Here is a 20,056-nt window from a genome sequence, read left to right on the forward strand (position 1 = left end):
GGCCCTCACACAGCTCCCTTGTCTTCAGTATTTCACCCGGCGATGAGATGCAGATACACACACACTGCACATACACCTATAGATTGCTTTTCCTTGCCAATGCCCTCAAGAGGCAGGTGGCGTCGCTGAGAGCAGAGGTAGGACCTGGGACTGAACTCTGGCTTTGTGAGGTAAGCTTGCACATTTACCGAACCTGTGCCTCAACTTACTCTTGTAAAATGTGAGCACAGCACCTTTCTCCCAAGAACATTGCACCACTTAAATGTGTTCTTAAGTGAAGTGCGGGAAACCTGGCATGTTTGCAGGGGTGCTGGGCGGGCACTTTTCAGAACCAGAGCTCTGTGCAGAGACGCAGCCCTGGCCGTGACCTCCCTGGAGACCGGGCAGCGGAGTCGAGTTTGAATCAGCTCCAGTCCACAGCTGTGTGACGGGATGGACGGGGGGGGGGGGGGGGGGTGGGGGGAGGGAGAGGGGGGCATTGCTTAACTCTTGAGCCTCCATTTCCTTACCTAAAATTAGATTAAATGAGTCAACTGATACAGCAACACAGATGACTCTCAAAAAAGAATCAGATGAAATGACAATGTGGGAACAGGCTCCCCTTCTGGGGAGGGGGTGTCTGGACGGGGCCTCAGGGAGCCCTGGAGACGCATGGCCCCTTGGTCTGGGTGGCAGTAAATGAGTGAATAACGTCCGCAAGTAGTTCACTGCGTGAAAGAGATGAAGGGCCAACCTCAACGCTGCAGCCACAGCCTGAGAGGGCAGGCCTCCTTCTCCCTCCGCTGCCACACAGGCTGGGAGCCTGCTCCAAACCAGGGCCCCTCTGTCTCACACCCTGCACAGAGGGGGCAGCTCTGCACCCCACACTGTCCATTGGTCTTTCCCCGCCACCCCCCCCCCCACGTGCCCCCCACACCCGGTCCTTTGATACGAAAAGATTTTTCCGTTTTCTATCCGGCCACGCAAGCTCCGCTCCACCCAGCACCCCGGCCCAGCCCTTGCTGAGCACCCACGGCAGCCGGCAACCCGAGGCTGCGCTCTCTGCACAGAGGTCTGAGCAAGGCGATGCCTGGATGGAGGCTGGGCCAGACATAGGCCCGTCCCCCTCTCCAGTCCACTCACCACGCAGCCACCACGGGCGGGCGCTGGTGCTGATGCTGCGAAGCACTTGTGGGGCCCCCTCCCGTCCCACAGGAAGGATGGCCGACTTCGCCGAGAGACAGACGGACTTGGGCCTGGCGATGGCAGCTCCATCGGGAAATGGAAATCCCTCAGAAGGCGAGCTGGAGGATTTTTAAAGAAAATGACTGAATTAGATACTTATTTTAAAACTCTTAAAGCAAGATGAAACCAAATATATGCTAAATAGCAAAGAAAGGTAACATCATCAACGTTCTTAAAGATCGTATTAAAATCCCCAACAGAAGGTCACAGCGTCAGCAAAAACAGGTAGGTGCGGAGTGAAGTCATATTCACCTGGGACGAATACAGCGTGATATGCCGATTGTATTCAATAAAACTGGAGAAAACCCACAAACTTCTATAAGAAACTGAAAGTTTAAATCATTTTTAATGTACCAATGGGACTCGATACCTGAAAGTTACAGGATCTTCTGGGATTAAAAAAAGACATGACATTTAGCCACAGGCCCTGTGCACCTCACCCCGCAGCGCTGGGGAGCGCCCGCACTCTGCGGGAAACCGCTGGGAGTAGAACCTGCACACACACGTGTCCCATTTCCTTTTATAACTCTAACGTCGTTTTAAAATGTGACAGTTCAGGCAGGAACTGCCCTGAGATAAGCTATGGACTCCACTGAATATTCAATCAAGAACAAACTCCCTGTGAGGAGAGAGAACTTTTCCAGAGCAATACAAGCCCTCAGTGGGCACTGTCAAGGCCAGCCCATTTCCACCAGGGAGACGCGATAATGCAGGGAGAGGAAGTGCACGCTCAGGGAAGGTTTTCAGAAGGAATTCAAACTTTAACCTATGTCCCTGCTGTTTGAGGCGGTGCGTCTGGCAGAGGCCTGAGGCCCAGTGGACAGTCCTCAGGACCCAGACTCCTGAGGAAGGAGCATGAGCTGTGATGGTGCCAGGACCCAGGGTGGGTGCCCAGGGTGGACCCACAGCCCTGCAGGCTCAGGTCCTCTGTGTCCATCCGCTGTGTCCCTAGTGGCCAGGCAGAGCCCGGCGCCGAGGCCGGGTCCTCCCCTCAGACACCGTCCTTCCCGACATTCAGGACCTGGACGAGGCCCCCACCCTCAGGAACTCCCCTTCAACAGTCTGCTTGGCCCCGCACACTCCACCGGCGCTGGATCACTCCGTCCACACAGCCCGAGGACAGGATTTGCCTTTCACGGCGCCAGTGACAGATCCAGAGCCTCCGGGACTCTCCTCAGTAAGCTCTGCGTAAAGTAACTGGGATGTTCCTTCTCTTTTAGCTTCATTGCTTTTAGTTTAGAGGTGAGACAATAGTTCAAATTAGAATCTACATAGAATTCTTCTAGAATAATGATAATAGCTAAAGAATATTTGAATGTGAATCTTACAAGGTAATTGCTTCCACTCCATTCCATTTGTAGGCAGTGCTAATACAGAAGTGTTACTATTATGTCCATAAAACAATCCACAACACAGCAATAATATTTTGTCTTCTGAAATAATTTCGACCATTTTCTCTTTTAGTTTTATTGCTGTTATTGAAGTGATTACACAGTAGCTCAAATGAAAGCTTCATAATGCTATAATTTTTAGGATATGATTTATAAATGTACAGTTATAAAATGTGATCTTATTACAAACTTATTTCCATCTTATTTGGCCTCTGGCTGGTATAAAGACAATACTTTTGTTTTGCTACTTAAGTATATTCTGTTGGCCCAGGAAAACAGCAATTTCTTATCTCTCCTCTAAAATAATGCTGCATTTTCTCATTTCGTTTCACTTGCCTACACAGCAGCGTAGTTTGGGGAAACTGGCAACTTGGTCTCTGTCCCCTTTCACAAACCAGAGAGAGCAAAGCAGACTGAACGTAAGCTCATATACAGAAAATCCTAAGAAATGCATATCAAAAAGCTGTTAGAACTGATAAATGAGTATGTACCACACCTTCGTAAGGGGCCTTTTTACGCATTTTCATCTATTCACTCCAATGGCAAGGGAACACTTACTCCTGATAAAAACGCATGTTCTGGTGGACCAAGTAGCTCAGTTGGTTGGAGCATCATCTCGTACACCAAAAAGGTTGTGGGTTCGATCCCCGGTCAGGGCACATATGGGTGGCAACCAATCAATGTTTCTCTCATACACTGATGTTTCTCTCTCAAAAAATCAATAAACATAGCCTTGGGTGAGGATTAAAAAGATAATGTGTGGTCTGGTACAAAAATTAATACTGTAATGTGTCATGCTGCTCATAACAAAATATGTTAATAGCACAATGGTAGGAGAGAAATGGAAGTTTACTGTTGTCAGATTCTTACATTGTAGGTGAAGTGGTAAAACATCATTTGAAGGCAGATTGGTGAGTTCAAGATGAATAGAGTAACTAGATAATTCATTAAAAGGAAGGCAGCCCACCTGGCGTGGCGCAGTGGTGGGCACAGACCTGTGCGCCAGGAGATCATGGCTCAATTCCTGGTCAGTGCACATGCCCAGGTTTGGGCTCAATTCCCAGTGTGGGGCGTGCAGGAGGCAGCCAGCTGATCAATGATTCTCTCTCAGCATTGATGTTTCTATCTCTCCCTCTCCCTCTCTCTGAAATTAATAAAAACATACTTTAAAATTTTTAAAAATGAAAAACAATGTATATGTTATCCAGAAACATATAAGAAGGTTAATACATAATAACTAGGTTTTCTCACACTACATTCACAAGGTATAGGAGCAAAAATAGATCTGAATTATATTTGATGGTATTTTATTTAAGATTTTCATCTATATGTGTACATGATATAGGTCCATATTGTTTTGTTAATCCTCATTCGAGGATATTTTTCCATGGATTTTTAGAGAGTGTGGAAAGGAGGGAGGAAGGAAGGGGAGAGAGAAACATCGATGTGAGAGAGACACATTGATTGGTTGTGTCCCGCACACACCCTGACTGCGCAGGGGGATCAAACCTGCAACCCAGGTAGGTGCCCTCGACTGGGAATCAAACCCACGATCCTTCAGTGCATGGGCCTACGCTCTACCACTGAAAACACTGGCCAGGGCCTTATTTTTTTTAATCCTCACCCAAGGATATGTTTATTGATTTTTTTAGAAAGAAAGGAAAGGAAAGAGAGAGAAACATCAATGTGAGAGAGAAACATTGACCAGTTGCTTCCCATATGTGCTGGGGATTGAACCCACAACCTGGGTATGTGCCTTGACCAGGAATCAAACCAGTGACCTTTCAATGCATGGAAGGACACTCAACCAACTGAGCCATACCAGTCAGGGCCATACTTTTTTTACTACATTAAATTGTGGAATTAAATATAAGGTATAGATTTTTTTAAACTTACACTATTATAATTCTAAGGAATCCCATATGAAGTTTCCCAAACTTTTCTATTTTGTATACCAATTAATTTTTTACTTTGTGAAATATGACATTAAAAATTGATAACAATCTGAAAAAATAGAGGAAGATATAAATAAGTGGAAGAATATACCGTGTTCATGGATTGGTAGAATCAACACCATTAAAATGTCCATACTACTCAAAGCAATCTATAGATTCAATGCAATCTCTATTAAAATACTAATAGCATATTTCACAGATCTAGAACAAACACTCCAAAAATTTATATGGAACCAAAAAGACCCTGTATAGCCACAACAATATTGAGAAAGAACAAAGTTGGAGAGATCACAATACCAGATGTCAAGTTATACCACAAAGACACTGTAATCAAAACAGCCTAGTACTGGCACAAGAACAGGCATATAGATCAATGGAACAGAACAGAGACCCCAGAAATTGACCCAAGCCATTATGATCCATTAATGGAGTTAAGATGGTCTCTTCAATAAATGGTGTTGGGGAAATTGGACAGGTACATGCAAAAAAATAAAATAAAATAAAACTAGACCACCAATCTATACCATACACAAGAATAAACTCAAAATTGATAAAAGATTTATATGTAAGGCGTGAAACGATTAAAGTCCTAGAAGAAACTCTGGGTAGTAAAATCTCAGACATCTCTCATAGCAATATGCTTACGGATACATCTTCTAGGGCAAAGAAAGTGATGGAAAAAATGGAACTACATCAAAATAAAAGCTCCTGCACAGCAAAAGAAACCATCAACAAAATAAAAAGGGAGCCCAATGCATGGAAAACATATTTGCCAATAATACATCTGATAAAGGGTTAATTTCCAAATTATAAAAGGAACTCATACATCTTAACAAAAGGAAGGCAAACAATCCAATTTAAAATGAGCAAAGGACCTAAATAGACACTTCTCCGAAGTGGACATACAGAAGGCCGAGAGACATGCTCAAAGTCACTAATCAGAGAGATGCAAATTAAAACAACAATGAAGTATCACCTCACACCTGTCAGAATGGCTATCCTATCTAATAAAGAGGGAATATGCAAATTGACCGTCACACTGTCACAAAGATGGCGGCGCCCACAGCCACAAGATGGAGGTGCCCAGTCCCCTCAGCCCTGCAGGAGTCCCCCAGTCCTTTCAGCCCTGTCAGGGGGTGGGGGTGGCAGGCACGTGGTGCAGCCGGACCTGCCCTCAGCCCCCCAGCCGCCCAGGGCCGCCCGAGGTTCAGGTAACCAGGGCCAGCCGAGGCTTGCGCTGCCGGCAGTGGCAGCAGCAGAGGTGTGATGGGGGTGTCGCCTTCCCCTGATCGCCAGGTCGCCTCCCACCCCTGAGGCAGCCAGCTGATCAATGATTCTCTCTCAGCATTGATGTTTCTGACAGGTGTGAGGTGATACTTCATTGTTGTTTTAATTTGCATCTCTCTGATTAGTGACTTTGAGCATGTCTCTCGGCCTTCTGTATGTCCACTTCGGAGAAGTGTCTATTTAGGTCCTTTGCTCATTTTAAATTGGATTGTTTGCCTTCCTTTTGTTAAGATGTATGAGTTCCTTTTATAATTTGGCCCGGTGAATTTTCATGCACCGGGCCTCTAGTCATCAATAAATCAACAAACAGCAGTGCTAGCCAGGATGTGGAAAAAAGGGAACCCTCGTGCACTGCTGGTGGGAATACAGACTGGTGCAGCCACTGTGGAGAACAGTATGGAGTTTCCTCAAAAAATTAAAAATGCAACTGCCATTTGACCCAGTGATCCCACTTGTAGGAATATATCCTAAGAAATCAGAAACACCAATCAGAAGGAATATATGCACCCCTGTGTTCATAGAAGCACAACTTAAAATAACTAAGATCTGGAAACAGCTCAGTGCCCGTCAGTAGAAAAGTAGATTAAAAAAGTTGTGGTTCATTTACACTATGGAATACTATGCAGCAGTAAAAAAGAAGAATCTCTTACTCTTTGAGAAAGCATGGAGGGACCTGGAGAATATCATGCTAAGTGAAGTAAGTCAGTCAGAGAAAGATATATCACATGATCTTATATGTGGAATCTGAGGAACAAAATAGATGCAGAGACATAGAAGCATGGAACAGACTGACGAATCTCAGAGGGAAGGCAGCAGCAGAGGGTGGAGAGCGATCAACTGGGGAACTTACATGCATAGCCCATGGACACAGACAATAGTGTGGTGAAGGCCGGGGAGGGGTGGGTGCGGGGTAGAGGGGGGTCAATGGGAAAAAAGGGGGGACATCTGTAATACTTTCAACAATAAAGATAAAACTTTTAAAAATTAATAACAATCGTCTATATCATCAGCATTTAATTTTAAAAGAACATTTAACATCAAAACTTTTCATAATAAAATACTATTATTTTGATTGTCCTTTATGAATACCTCACTTTGGTAAAGTGATTTTTTTTCCTACTGATGGGTAAAAACTTTAGCCCCAGCTCACAGCGGTTCATAATCCAGTGTTTGTTACTCCTCTGACCCTCTTCCCTCCCCCGACCCCCAATTAGCGGGTTCATTAGCCAGGGCGGCCGGGGTGCCCATCAGGATACGCCTTCCTCTTCCCTCCTGAGGTGCCCACTGCCTTTTGCAGACTGCCTCCTGGTTCTCCCATGTTTCTTGAGCCCCCCTTTTTTCCTCCAGACCCAACCCATCTTTTGTCTCCCATAATCCCCTTTTTATAATATTTTGTTGTTGTTGTTAATCCTCACCCGAGGATATTTTTTCCATTGAATTTTAGAGAGAGTGGAAGGGAGAGATCGAATGAGAGAAAGAGAAACATCAGGGTAAGAGAGACACATTAGTCGGTTGCCTCCTGCATGCGCCCTGACCGAGGCCAGGGACTGAGCCTGCCACCCTTCCGCGCGCAGGCCGCTGCTCCAAACACGGAGCACACAGGCAAAGGCCATTTAACAGGCTTAGTTCACTTCGTTTTTCTCGTATAAAATATAGCCCAGACTTGGCACGATACCCTCCAGGCCCATCCATGCTGTCCCAAAAGAGCAGGTGGTGCTTGCTTACCCTGCATAGGGCCGACCACTGGCACCTGATCTGACTTCCAGCCTCCACAAGTGTCCTGGGTTCAAGACGGCACCAGGAGAGAACCCTGGACTCGCCTCCTCCCCAGCACACACGAATCAGCAGCTACGCATGAACAGCTTCCCATGAAAAAAAGAAATGGCTGAGCGATGCCTACACATCCGAGAACGAGCGAGGCCCACCGCACCCTGCCCCCGCCCCCGCCCCGCCCTGGCTCAGCCACACAGTCGGTCTGGGGGAATTGAAAACACTGTTTCTCCTGAGGAGCCAGGGGTCTGACCCCTACATTGGGTTCCCCAACTTTTAACACCTGCACCTGAAAGACCAGCCCCCACAACATCTAGGTTTCAAAACCAACAGCTCCGGCCCAGGAGACTGCGAGGCACATAATGAACTAAGAAATGGCCCCTGGGGCCTGGCGTGCACTTACCTGCCAGCGCTCCGCGGGGACAGCCCCAAGGTGCGCAGACTTGATGAACCAGGCTCCATCTTCAGGCATCAGCGTGGGGCGGAGGGGCAGGCACCTGGTAACACACATCTAGGGCTGCTGGCCTGAGGCACCTCTCCGACTCCCCCCTCGGGCTCCTCAGCAGGTGGGCGCATCCCTCTCTCAGCTCGGAGGCCCCAGCCCCGTGCAGTGCCAGCCATTCTCCACACCTGGGCTTACATAGGCAATTTGCTGACCATCAGCCGCGTTAAACCGGGAAGGAGTTCTTGCTGGACTCAAGGCTTCATCAACTGTTCTTAAAGCTATTTAGTCTTGTTAAGTCTAGAGAGACTGAAAATTTCATTTAAATAATTACAAAAATCATAAGGAGCTGATTTCTGTAGGTTCTGCTGGGAGAGCAGAACAGGGTTTAGTTGGGACTTTAAGTCTAATTGTAGGAATTGGGTAAACGTGGTGTCAGCACAGGTTCTTCCCGTTTTCCTGATTCACTTGATCATCTAGGAAAGGCCTGCAGGTAGTTCCCCCACACGTCACAGCCGTGTATGTGCGAACTGTTTGTTCCTGTGGCTGTGAAAGGCCGGCCTTGTTGGCGGGCCGTCTGTGTCCCTGGGTCAGCGCTGGGGAAGATTCCTGGGGCCAGAGGCCCTCCTGGCTCCCTCACCTTTGCCCATTGTCCCATGGACTGCCAGTAAAATTTGATTCAAGAAGCTTCCTCCAAGGTGAGAGCTGCTATTTTTCCCTAAATGCAAATTGTTACGCTGTAAATTGCTAATTTTATTAACCAATGTAACCATTTAACTTAATAAAAAATAATCAATTAAGCCCTAGCTGGTTTGGCTCAGTGAGTCGAGTGTTGGCCTGTGGATTGAAGGGTCCCAGGTTCAATTCCAGTCAAGGGCACATGCCTGGGTTGTGGGCTCGATCCCCAGTTGGGAGCATGCAGGAGGCAGCCAATGATTCTCTTTCATCATTGATGTTTCTCTTTCTTTCTCTCCCTCTCCCTTCCTCTCTGAAATCAATATATATACACATATAAATTAAAAATGTTATAGCCCTAGCTGGTTTTGCACAGTAACTAGAACATCAGCCCACAGACTGAAGGATCACGGGTTTTATTCTGCTCAAGAGCATGTACCTGGGTTGCAGGCTCAATCCTGGCCCCAGTAGGGGCACCTGCAGGAGGCAGCCAATCAATGTGTCTCTCTCACGTGGAGGTTTTGTCTGTCTCCCCCTGCTTTCCACTCTCTCTGGAAATCAATGAAGAAAATATCCTTGATGACCTTCATGTCCTTGGCCCAGCAGCCCAGCCTGGTGATGGAGTCCACTCCTTGTCCTCAGCCTTGCCTCTGCGAGCTCCGTGGCCTTGGCCCCAACCCCAACTGTTACCTCAGCTGGCCGCAACCTCTCCCCCTCTTCCTTCCTCTCCCTCTAAAATCAATCTCTTAAAACATTTATTTAAAAAGTTGGTTAGGGCATCGTCCTAATACACCAAGGTTGTGGGGGTTCGATGCCCGGTCAGGGCACATGTGGAAGGCAACTTATCGATGCTCCTCACATTGATGTTTCTCTCTCTCCCTTCCTCTCAAAAAGTGTTGTATCTCTCACATACCCTTGGATAAGGATTAAAAAAGAAATGTCTAATAACAATACTTAACCTTGAAATCGTGTTTGGAGACTCGGGCATATACTGTGTGGGGTTCCCCCATAAATGAGCCCTTTTCCTGACCTTCCTCAGCTCTGAGGGCCCAGCTCCCAGTGACGCCATGTTCAGGTGAGAAAGCCGAGGTTCACGGTCCTGGAGTCACTGGCTCAGATCCCACTGTAGGTCCTCAGTCTTGCCACTCACAGAGCTCAGAAGACGCCCCCCAGTTGGTTTTCCTAGAAACCAGTCAGTGTGCCTGGGCAGGTGTGGGCGAGCCCGTCTCACCAGTGCACAGACTCGACTCCCTTTACCCAAACACCATTCCCCAACCACCACGCTGCGTGCTCTGGGCACACGGGACCCCAGGCTCGCAAAGCCCGAGCGCAGTGAGGACGGGAGGGCACAGCGGAGGCCTCGGGCACGGGGCCCTGCTGCCTGCGGCCATTCCCCCACCGCGCACACGGCAACAGCCTGAAATACGGAAACAAAGCTGAGAGAGACCAGATTCCTGGGCACATCACGGGTCAGGACCAGCATGCCTCAGGACCATCACAGACATGCTGAGCGTCTGCTTCAGGGCCGGCTCCCAGCCGAGACCCTGCCCAGGAAGGACACATGGAGAGGGCCGCGCTGCCAGGAGCTCCAGCCCCCAGGGGCCAGGGGCACATCCAGGCAGAGGAAACACCTCACAGAAACGGGCATTTTAACACAAAAGGGACAACACCTCCTTTTATAAAATATTTATTCTAAAAAAATCACACTGTACAAATTTAGATAGAACATTCTCAATACTCATATTTATAAAAATGTGAACACAGACTGGAGCTAACAAACTTCTGTTGCTGCTTCTTTTAAATTAGGAAGAAGTGATTCTTTTTCAGGTACAATGATAGGAAGTGTCCAGCAGACATTCAAAGAGCTGAAGTCACCTGCCGGCTGCCCCGGGGGACGAGGCTCAGGAACCAGGCCCAAGGCTCGGGGGTTCCCCGTGCTGGCCATGCAGCATGGAAGTTTGTGCTTGGGGTGAAACCAGCAGGATCTGTTCATAATTCCTGTTCCTCCAACCAAGTGGGTCTCTGTACAGCTGTTACAAAGGTCTGTACAGAGCACGAGCTCCTGTTGGGTGTGACTTCTCAAAGTTAAAAAGAATGTTCCAGAACTGTTTCCTACAGTTCAGTCTGTCCGCCCGCAGTCGGAGGGGGCGAGGCATTCACAAACTCCAGGCCAGGGAATCCCGGTTTCTTGAAAGGTTATTTTAAAAGCTTCGAGTTTCAGCTCCAGCATTTCGAGTGGCCTCACCTCCACGGCTCAGCTCCCTCGACACTGACTTCACCCTCTTTCTCACGCCAGCGAGCAGGGAAACACTGTACCGCGAGAGCCTGCAGGACCCAACGTCAAATGGACAAGGCAGAGGAGGCGCGTGCGAGAGCCTGAGAGGCGGCCTTCCAGTCCGAGGTGGGGGTGGCCGTGTCACAGCCAGGGGTGCCAGGCGGGGTCCATGCGGCACAGGTTGTCCAGGCTGTTGGCGGCGGCCACCAGGGTGTTCACTTTGCTCTCCCCGCCCTCAAACTGGGCGAGGTTGTGCAGGCGGGTCATGATGGCGGTGACAGCTTTCTGGACCAGGGAGACCAACTGCTGACTGTCCATGTTCTCTGGCTGCCCGGCGGCAGAGAGAGGAGAAGAGGTGTCCTCCTGTGTCTTTTTGTGCCAAGCAATGATCTCGTCCCGAAGCACAGTTTTCAGGATGCCGTCCACCTGTGCGAGGAGAGAGAAACGCTCACGTTCAAGCAACAACGACCAGAGGGGCAGCTTCCCACCGAGAGCCGGCTGGGCCTGCCTCCCAGGAGCGGCGAGGAGTCCGCAAGGGCTGGGTTCTGCTGGTGCTGGCTTTCCGCCAGCAAGTGTGGTCTGAGCAAGCCTGGTGGCCTCCCGGGGTGTCTGGGATGAAGAAAGAGGCACGGGAAGGAGGAGCCCACGTGGCAGCTCTGCCACGGGCATGGAGCCACTGGAGCCGTGTCCTCAAGGGAGGGAGCGCGAAAGAACAGAGGTGGTGTCTGGGGTGCGTATGGCAGGAGGGAGAGGGAGTGCCTGGGGCGAGGGGCTGGAGAGGGCAGGAAACCAGAGGCAGGACTTCGGTACTGAGATCACCAAGAAAAGACAGAAGGCAATTCAAGAGAGGGACTGACTACGAAGCTTGCACCTCTTCATGAACTGAGATATCCAACCATAACCCACTGTCATAGTCGAATGCAGAGCACCCAGGGCCGTTCAAAAGTAACTTCACACTAACATGTCGAGGGTTTTATCCCCGGTATTAGGCGCTAAAAGCATGTGTTTTAGAAGAGATTCCCTTACAGAATGGTCTGATTTAGTTACTGTAAAGGCATTCACTACATTTAGGCTGTGGAGAAATTTTGGCTCCGAGTTTGGAGAAGGCCCAATTTCTTCCCATCTACACCAGCACAGCCTATGCACTGAGCAGCGTGTGGCGTTACTCCAAGCTGTAACAGGCCTTTAAAATAAGGAGTGCCTTATTGCCTATCATAAATCAACAAGCAACAAGTGCTGGCAAGGATGTGTTCTGTTGTTGGGATTGCAAACTGGTGCAGCCACTGTAAAAAATAGTATGGAGTTTCCTGAAAACATAATAGATCTACCATATGATCTAACAATTCCATTTCTGGGTATTGATCCGAAGAAATCCAAAATACTAATTCAAAAGTATATATGCACCATTGCATGTCCATATGCATATATACATGTTCACTGCAGCATTAGTTACAATAAGCCAGATATAGATGCAGCCCCAGTGCCATCGATAGACAAGTGGGTAAAAAAGTAGTGGTGCATATATACAGTGGAATATTAGCCACAAAAAAGAACAAAATCTTGCCATTTGCGACAACATGGATGGACCTAGAGTGTATTATGCTACGTGAAATACATCACACAGAGAAAGACAGGATTTCACTTATATGTGGAATCTAAAAAACAAACAAACAAACCAACAAACAAAACCGAAACTAACAGATACCAAGGACAAACAGATGCCGGCCAGATGGAATGGGGCGGAGGGGCTGGTGGAAAAGGTGAAGAGGTTAAGTAGCACAGTGGGCAGTTACAAAACAGTCACCGGGACGTGCAGCACAGCAGGAGTAAATCCAGTAACAGTGTAACGACTGTGTATGGTGCCAGGTGGGTACTAGGCTGATGGGGTATATGAATGTCTAACCACTCTGCTGTACACCTGAAACTCACATAATATTGTCACTTGTAATTGAAAAATAAATTTAAAAGTAAACAAGAGCCTTCTTCCTTTCTAGGTTTCAAACTGAATGCCATTCTAAGGAGTTCCCTACACTGGTTTCCAGAAGTACAGCCCTTCTGTCTACCCGAGAACTTCACATCTCACGCCGTAAAGCACAAATGGCTAACAGTGAACTGCTATTCGCTGCATCAGAGCACCAACTCCTCACCATGAAGAAACCGAAGGCCATTTATATTTATTCAGGTTCATAACAGTTCACCACGACATCCCAAAAGAGCCTTCCACACGTCAGATATGTGCAACTGCTCATCAGAAAGAGCAAGACGTGTTGGGAGAGGAAAAATGACGGTGGAATAGACAGACGTGTTCCGAGCCTTGTCCCGGAGCAGAAAGAAAGAACAGCTGAGGGTCACACGAGGAGTGTTTGTTGGCTGGTTGGGAGACAGCTGAACTCCAGAAGAAGGTGGGGGACTGATAGACGGGGTTCCCCTGACCTGGCAGCCCCCACTGCGGCTGGGTCCCCTCCTGGAGCTGCGGGCTTGGACGCCGAGTCTGCACCATCTTGAACGGGAAAGTGGAGCTTATCGGAAGCCTGTGAATCCACAACTGCGGCACCCACAGAACAGCTGCGAGCCCCAGAACAACGCTCCCCAATTGGCGCAAACACACGGGTTCAGAGGAGCTCTACACTCCACCACGGAAAGGTCAGATTTCGCCTGGGATAAGGTGAGGTCTCTGGTCCCGGCGGGAGAGAGGAACGCGCGTTTTGTGGGAGCTGGAGGACCAGGGAAGTCTGCGCCTAGAAAAATCCGTGGCTGTTGGGGCTGGTGTGATCCGTGAATGTGGAAGGGGGTCCTCAGAGCTGCTAACAGAAGGGCTCTCTAAAAAGCAACCCATTTTGATCTGACGTGCAGGGACACCCTAAGAATTTCAGGGGTGTGCCGGCTGCCTAGACTTACGCGCAGCCCCGGAGTTCGCGCACTTGGGCTTTTTCCTCTTCAAATCCTTGCTTCTGATTACTAAGCCCAATACATAGAATCACCCAGTTGGGGACACCCTGGGAGACTGCAGGGGAAAGTTGTTTTTCTGGAACCTAGGGATCGGAGCGGGGAGTGACCATCGGAGAGCCAGCTCTGAGGCAGCCCACTCCCACAAACTGGTAGTGAGTGCCACAGGGAAAGAAGGCTCTAACACTGCCTAGAGAGGCCATAGATAGACCCGGAAGTCAATCCAGAAACACTGCCACCCAGGGGCTGAATCACAAATTGACTCTTGTGTAATCAAAAATAAAGGAATATGAGAAATTAAGACACACTGCCTGCTTAAAATAAGGACTGGCTTACAACACTGAAGAGCAGTGGAACGCAGGGAACTGCAATACTGTCCGGAGTGATAAACAGGCGTGCCAAACAGAACAACAGAGGAAGTGAATGACCTTCACTACTCCACATTTTATTTTTATTGTATTATTTTCATTTTTTGCATCTTTTACTCAAGAAACTAATTTGTTTTTTCCTCACTTGATTTTACCTTTTTAATTATTACATTTTTATTTTCAATCTGTATTATTACTACTGCTATTTTATCTTTTTTTTTTTAAGTGTCATTTTATTTTATTTTCATTTTATTTTGGAATTAGTGTTCTACATTCTATTTTTATCTTTCCTTTAGCATCGTTTTACTCTATCTCAACTCTACCTTTATGCCATCACTCTCTTCCTAACCTTCCCCTTTTCGGTGTCCTATTTATCTTACCCCTTTCCTGCTTTAGATTTTCCCTATTCTTTCTGTTTACCCCTTGTTAAAATTTCACCCTACTTACATATCTAATCTCCAATCCCCTGCTCCAATTCCATACACACCTCTCTCTTCGCTGTCTTAACTATCCAAAAAATTGTTTATCCTCTCTGTCCTTTTGTTGTTGTTCGCTTGAATGTAGATTATATCGAATTTTTATGCTTTTTTGTGAGATTGTTTTGCTTATTCTTCTTTTATTTTTTTGTTTGTTTTGTGCTTCTATTTTCCCTTGCCTCACTCAATATTAGTTGGTGTTGTAGTTTGTATTAATCCCCAGGTACTTGTTGCTGGCATTTGCTGGGATTAGTGATTGTTCTATTGGAGTTTTATCCCCAATATATATAGCCTGTTCCCCTTTTTCTCTTAGTCTCTTCCTTGTCTCTCTTACTTTTTTTTTCCTTTTCCCAATTTCATTTTGACACTCCTTTTTTTCTTCTTCTTTCTTTCTTTTTCCTCTTCTTCTTTCTCTCCTATCCCCTAATTTGCCTTTCTCTGGAGGTCACCTTTATTGGAGGTTATTAATATCGTGAATACATTTCTGTTCAGTGCCTTGTGTGTTGTACCTGGTAGTGCTGTATTTTGTACCTTTAAATCAACGCAGGAGAGAGAGAACTACATAACCAGACACCCAGAGAAGAGAGACCATGGGGAGACAAAGACACAGCCCGCATATGAAAGAAAAGCAGGAATCACCAGAAAAGAAAGTAAACGAAATGGAGGCAAGCAACCTTCCAGAAAAAGAGTTCAGAGAAATGGTCATAAGGTGGCTGAAAAGAATGGAAGACAAATTCGACAATAGGAGTAAGAACCAAGAGGAAATGAAGAAGAACCAAGAAGAAATGAAAAATGACATCGCTGCTATAAAGAACTCAATAGAAAGCATCAAGAGTAGACTAGAAGAAGCAGAGGACCGCATCAGTGAGCTAGAAGACAAGATGGGAAAAAATACCCAAGTAGAGCAACTTCTAGAAAAAAAAAATTAAAAGGCAGGAGGAGAGCCTAAGGGAACTTTGGGACAACACGAAACAAAACAACATCCGCATAATAGGGGTTCAAGAAGGAAAGGAAGCTGAGCAAGTAATAGAAAACCTCTTTGAAGAAATAATGACAGAAAATTTCCCTGATATAGGGAAGAAAAAACCCACACAAATCCAAGAAGCTCACAGAGTCCCAAGCAAAATGAACCCCAAAAGACCGACGCCAAGGCACATTATAATTAAATTGGCAAACACCAACGACAAAGTAAGAATCTTAAAAGCAGCAAGAGAGAGACAGAAAGTTACATACAAAGGAACCCCCATCAGACTAGCAACTGATTTCTCAACAGAAACTCATCAGGCCAGAAGGGAATGGAATTAAATATACAAAGTCATGCAAAGGAAGGGTCTGAATCCAAGAATACCGTACCCAAGAGGCTATCAATCAAAATTGAAGGTGAAATCAGGAACTTCACAGACAAAAAAGGACTAAGGGAATTTATTACCACCAAACCAGCAATGCAAGAAATGCTAAAGGGTCTGCTGTAAAAAAAAGAAAAAGAAATAGGAAGCGAAGAAGGAACACAGGGGTAAAGAATAAAAATGGCGACAAATAAGTACCTATCAATAATAACTTTAAATGTAAATGGATTAAATGCCCCAATCAAAAGACATAGGGTAACGGATTGGATAAGAAAACACGACCCATATATCTGCTGTCTACAACAAACCCACCTCAGAAAAAAAGACGCACACAGACTGAGGGTGAAGGGATGGAAAAAGGTTTTCCAGGCAAATGGAACTGAAAAAAAAGCTGGGGTAGCAATACTTATATCTGACAAATTAGATCTCAAAGTGAAGGACATAAGGAAGGCCACTTCATAATACTACAGGGAGCAATCCAACAAGAAGAAATAACTCTGGTAAACATATATGCACCCAATACAGGAGCACCAAAATACATAAAAAATCTCCTGGACAATATCAGGGGAGAGATTGACAGCAATACAATCATAGTAGGGGACTTTAATACCCCACTATCACCTTTGGACAAATCCTCTAAACAAAAAATCAGCAAAGAAACATCAATCCTAAATGACTCACTAGACCAGATGGAATTAATTGACATCTTCAGAACATTTCACCCCAAAGCCACAGAATATACATTCTTCTCAAGTGCACATGGGTCATTTTCAAAGACAGACCATATGTTGGGACATAGGCAAAGTCTCTTCAAATTCAAGAAGATACAAATCATATCAAACATCTTCTCAGACCACAGTGGCATATAACTGGTCAACTACAATAAAAACAACCCAAAGAAATCAAACTCATGGAGACTAAACAGCATGCTATTAAACCATGACTGGGTTACCAGAGAAATCAAAGAAAAAATAAAAAACATCATGGCACCAAATGACAATGAAAACACAACAATCCAAAATCTATGGGACACAGCGAAAGCAGTCTTAAGAGGGAAGTTCATAGCTCTACAAGCCTACTGCAAAAAAACAAGAAACAATGGTAATAAATTACCTAACCCAACAACTCAAAGAGTTAGAAAGAGAGCAACAAGAAAAGCCCAGTGTAAGCAGAAGGAAGGAAATAATAAAGATCAGGGCAGAGATAAACGACATAGAGACCAAAGAAACAATACAAAAGATCAACAAAACCAAGAGCTGGTTCTTTGAAAGGATAAACAAGATTGATGAACCTCTAGCCAGGCTCACCAAGAAGCAAAGAGAGAGGACCCAAATAAACAAAATCAGAAATGAAAGAGGTGAAATAACAACAGATCCCGCCGAAATACAAAGGATTGTTAAAAAATACTATGAACAACTCTATTCTAACAAACTGGACAACCTGGAGAAAATGGACATATTCCTAGAAAAATATATCCTTCCAAAACTCAATCAGGAAGAATCTAAACAGCTCAATATGCCAGTAACTATGGAAGAAATTGGAGCAGTCATCAAAGAGCTTCTGGCAAACAAAAGCCCGGGGCCAGACGGCTTCACAGGAGAGTTTTACCAAACATTCAACAAGAACTAAAACCTATCCTCCTCAGACTATTCCAAAAAATTCAAGAGGAAGGAACACTTCCAAGCTCCTTCTATGAAGCCAGCATCACCCTAATACCAAAACCAGATAAAGACAACACAATGAAGGAGAATTACAGGCCAATATCCCTCATGAATGTAGATGCCAAAATCCTCAACAAAATTCTAGCAAATCGGATCCAGCAGTACATCAGAAAGATCATACACCATGACCAAGTAGGGTTTATCCCAGGAATGCAAGGATGGTACAATATCCGCAAATCAATAAATGTGATACATCACATAAACAAATTGAGAGATAAAAATCACATAGTCATATCAATTGATGCAGGAAAAGCATTTGACAAAATCCAACACCCTTTCTTGATAAAAACTCTCAACAAGGTGGGACTAGAAGGATCATACCTCAACATAATAAAAGCTATATATGATAAACCCACAGCTAACATCATACTCAATGGGCAAAAACTAAAACCATTTCCCCTAAGAACAGGAACAAGACAGGAATGCTCACTCTCACCACTCCTGTTTGAAATAGTACTGGAAGTATTAGCCACTGCAATTAGACAAGAAGAAGAAATAAAAGGCATCCAAATTGGAAAAGAAGAAGTAAAGCTGTCCTTATTTGCAGATGACATGATATTGTACATAAAAAACCCAAAAGACTCCATCAAAAAACTAACAGACTTAATAAATGAATTCGGCAATGTAGCAGGATACAAAATTAACGCCAAGAAATCTATGGCATTTCTATACACCAACAGTGAACTTACAGAAAGAGAGACTAAAAAAGCAATCCCATTTACCATCGCACCAAAAAAATTAAGATACTTAGGAATAAACCTAACCAAGGAGGTAAAAGACCTATATGCGGAAAACTACAGGACACTGAAAAAAGAGATAGAGGAAGATGTAAACAGATGGAAGAACATACCATGTTCATGGATTGGTAGAATCAACATCATTAAAATGTCCATACTACCCAAAGCAATCTATAGATTCAATGCACTCCCCATTACAATACCAACGGCATATTTCACAGACCTAGAAAGAACTCTCCAAAAATTCATCTGGAATAAAAAAAGACCCCGAATAGCCACAGCAATCCTGAGAAAGAAGAATAAAGTAGGAGGGAGCTCAATACCAGATTTCAAGCTGTATTACAAAGCCACTGTCCTCAAAACAGCCTGGTACTGGCACAAGAACAGACATATAGATCAATGGAATAGAATAGAGAATCCAGATATCGACCCAAACCAATATGCACAATTAATATTTGACAAAGGAGGCATGAGCCTACAATGGAGTCAAGACAGTCTCTTCAATAAATGGTGTTGGGAAAATTGGACAGATACATGCAAAAAAATGAAACTAGATCACCAACTTACACCATACACAAAAATAAACTCAAAATGGATACAGGACTTAAAGATAAGACGGGAAACCATAAAAATACTAGAGGAATCCACAGGCAGCAAAATCTCAGACATATGCTGAAAGAACTTCTTCACTGATACTGCCCCTAGGGCAATGGAAGCCAAAGAGAAAATAAACAAATGGGACTACATCAAAATAAAAAGCTTTTGCACAGCAAAAGAAACCATCAACAAAACAACAAGAAAGCCCACTGTATGGGAGAACATATTTGCAAATGTTATCACTGATAAAGGTTTAATCTCCAACATCTACATGCAGCTTATACAACTTAATAAAAGGAAGATAAATGATCCAATAAAAAAATGGGCAATGGACCTAAATAGAATCTTTTCGAAAGAAGACAGAAGGAAGGCCAAGAGACACATGAAAACATGCTCAAAGTCACTAATTATCCGAGAGATGCAAATCAAAACGACAATGCGATACCATCTCACACCTGTCAGAATGGCTATCATCAACAAATCAACAAACGACAAGTGTTGGCGAGGATGTGGAGAAAAAGGAACCCTCGTGCACTGCTGGTGGGAATGCAGACTGGTGCAGCCACTGTGGAGAACAGTATGGAGTTACCTCAAAAAACTGAAAATGGAGCTCCTATTTGACCCAGTGATCCCACTCCTAGGAATATATCCCAAGAAACTAGAAACACCAATCAGAAAGGATATATGCAGCCCTATGTTCATAGCAGCACAATTTACAATAGCTAAGATTTGGAAACAGCCTAGGTGCCCATCAGCAGATGACTGGATCAGAAAACTATGGTACATCTACACAATGGAATACTATGCTGCCATAAAAAAGAAGGAATTACTACCATTTGTAGGCAC

General features: G+C 45.3%; 1 protein-coding gene across 9 annotated transcripts in view; it reads right to left on the reverse strand.

Moving 5' to 3' along the window:
* Positions 1-10,415: 10,415 nt before the first annotated feature.
* TRRAP (transformation/transcription domain associated protein) overlaps positions 10,416-20,056 on the reverse strand; it is a 137,134-nt gene continuing 127,493 nt past the window's right edge. For all 9 annotated transcript variants that reach the window (XM_080675804.1, XM_080675803.1, XM_080675802.1 and 6 more), the window contains one exon: positions 10,416-11,445. In XM_080675804.1, the coding sequence (XP_080531930.1) occupies positions 11,161-11,445 (285 nt within the window). In that variant the 3' untranslated portion in view covers positions 10,416-11,160. The remainder of the gene's footprint in view (positions 11,446-20,056) is intronic.

Source organism: Plecotus auritus (genome assembly GCF_963455305.1).
Source record: "Plecotus auritus genome assembly, chromosome: 6".
Lineage (NCBI taxonomy): Eukaryota > Metazoa > Chordata > Mammalia > Chiroptera > Vespertilionidae > Plecotus > Plecotus auritus.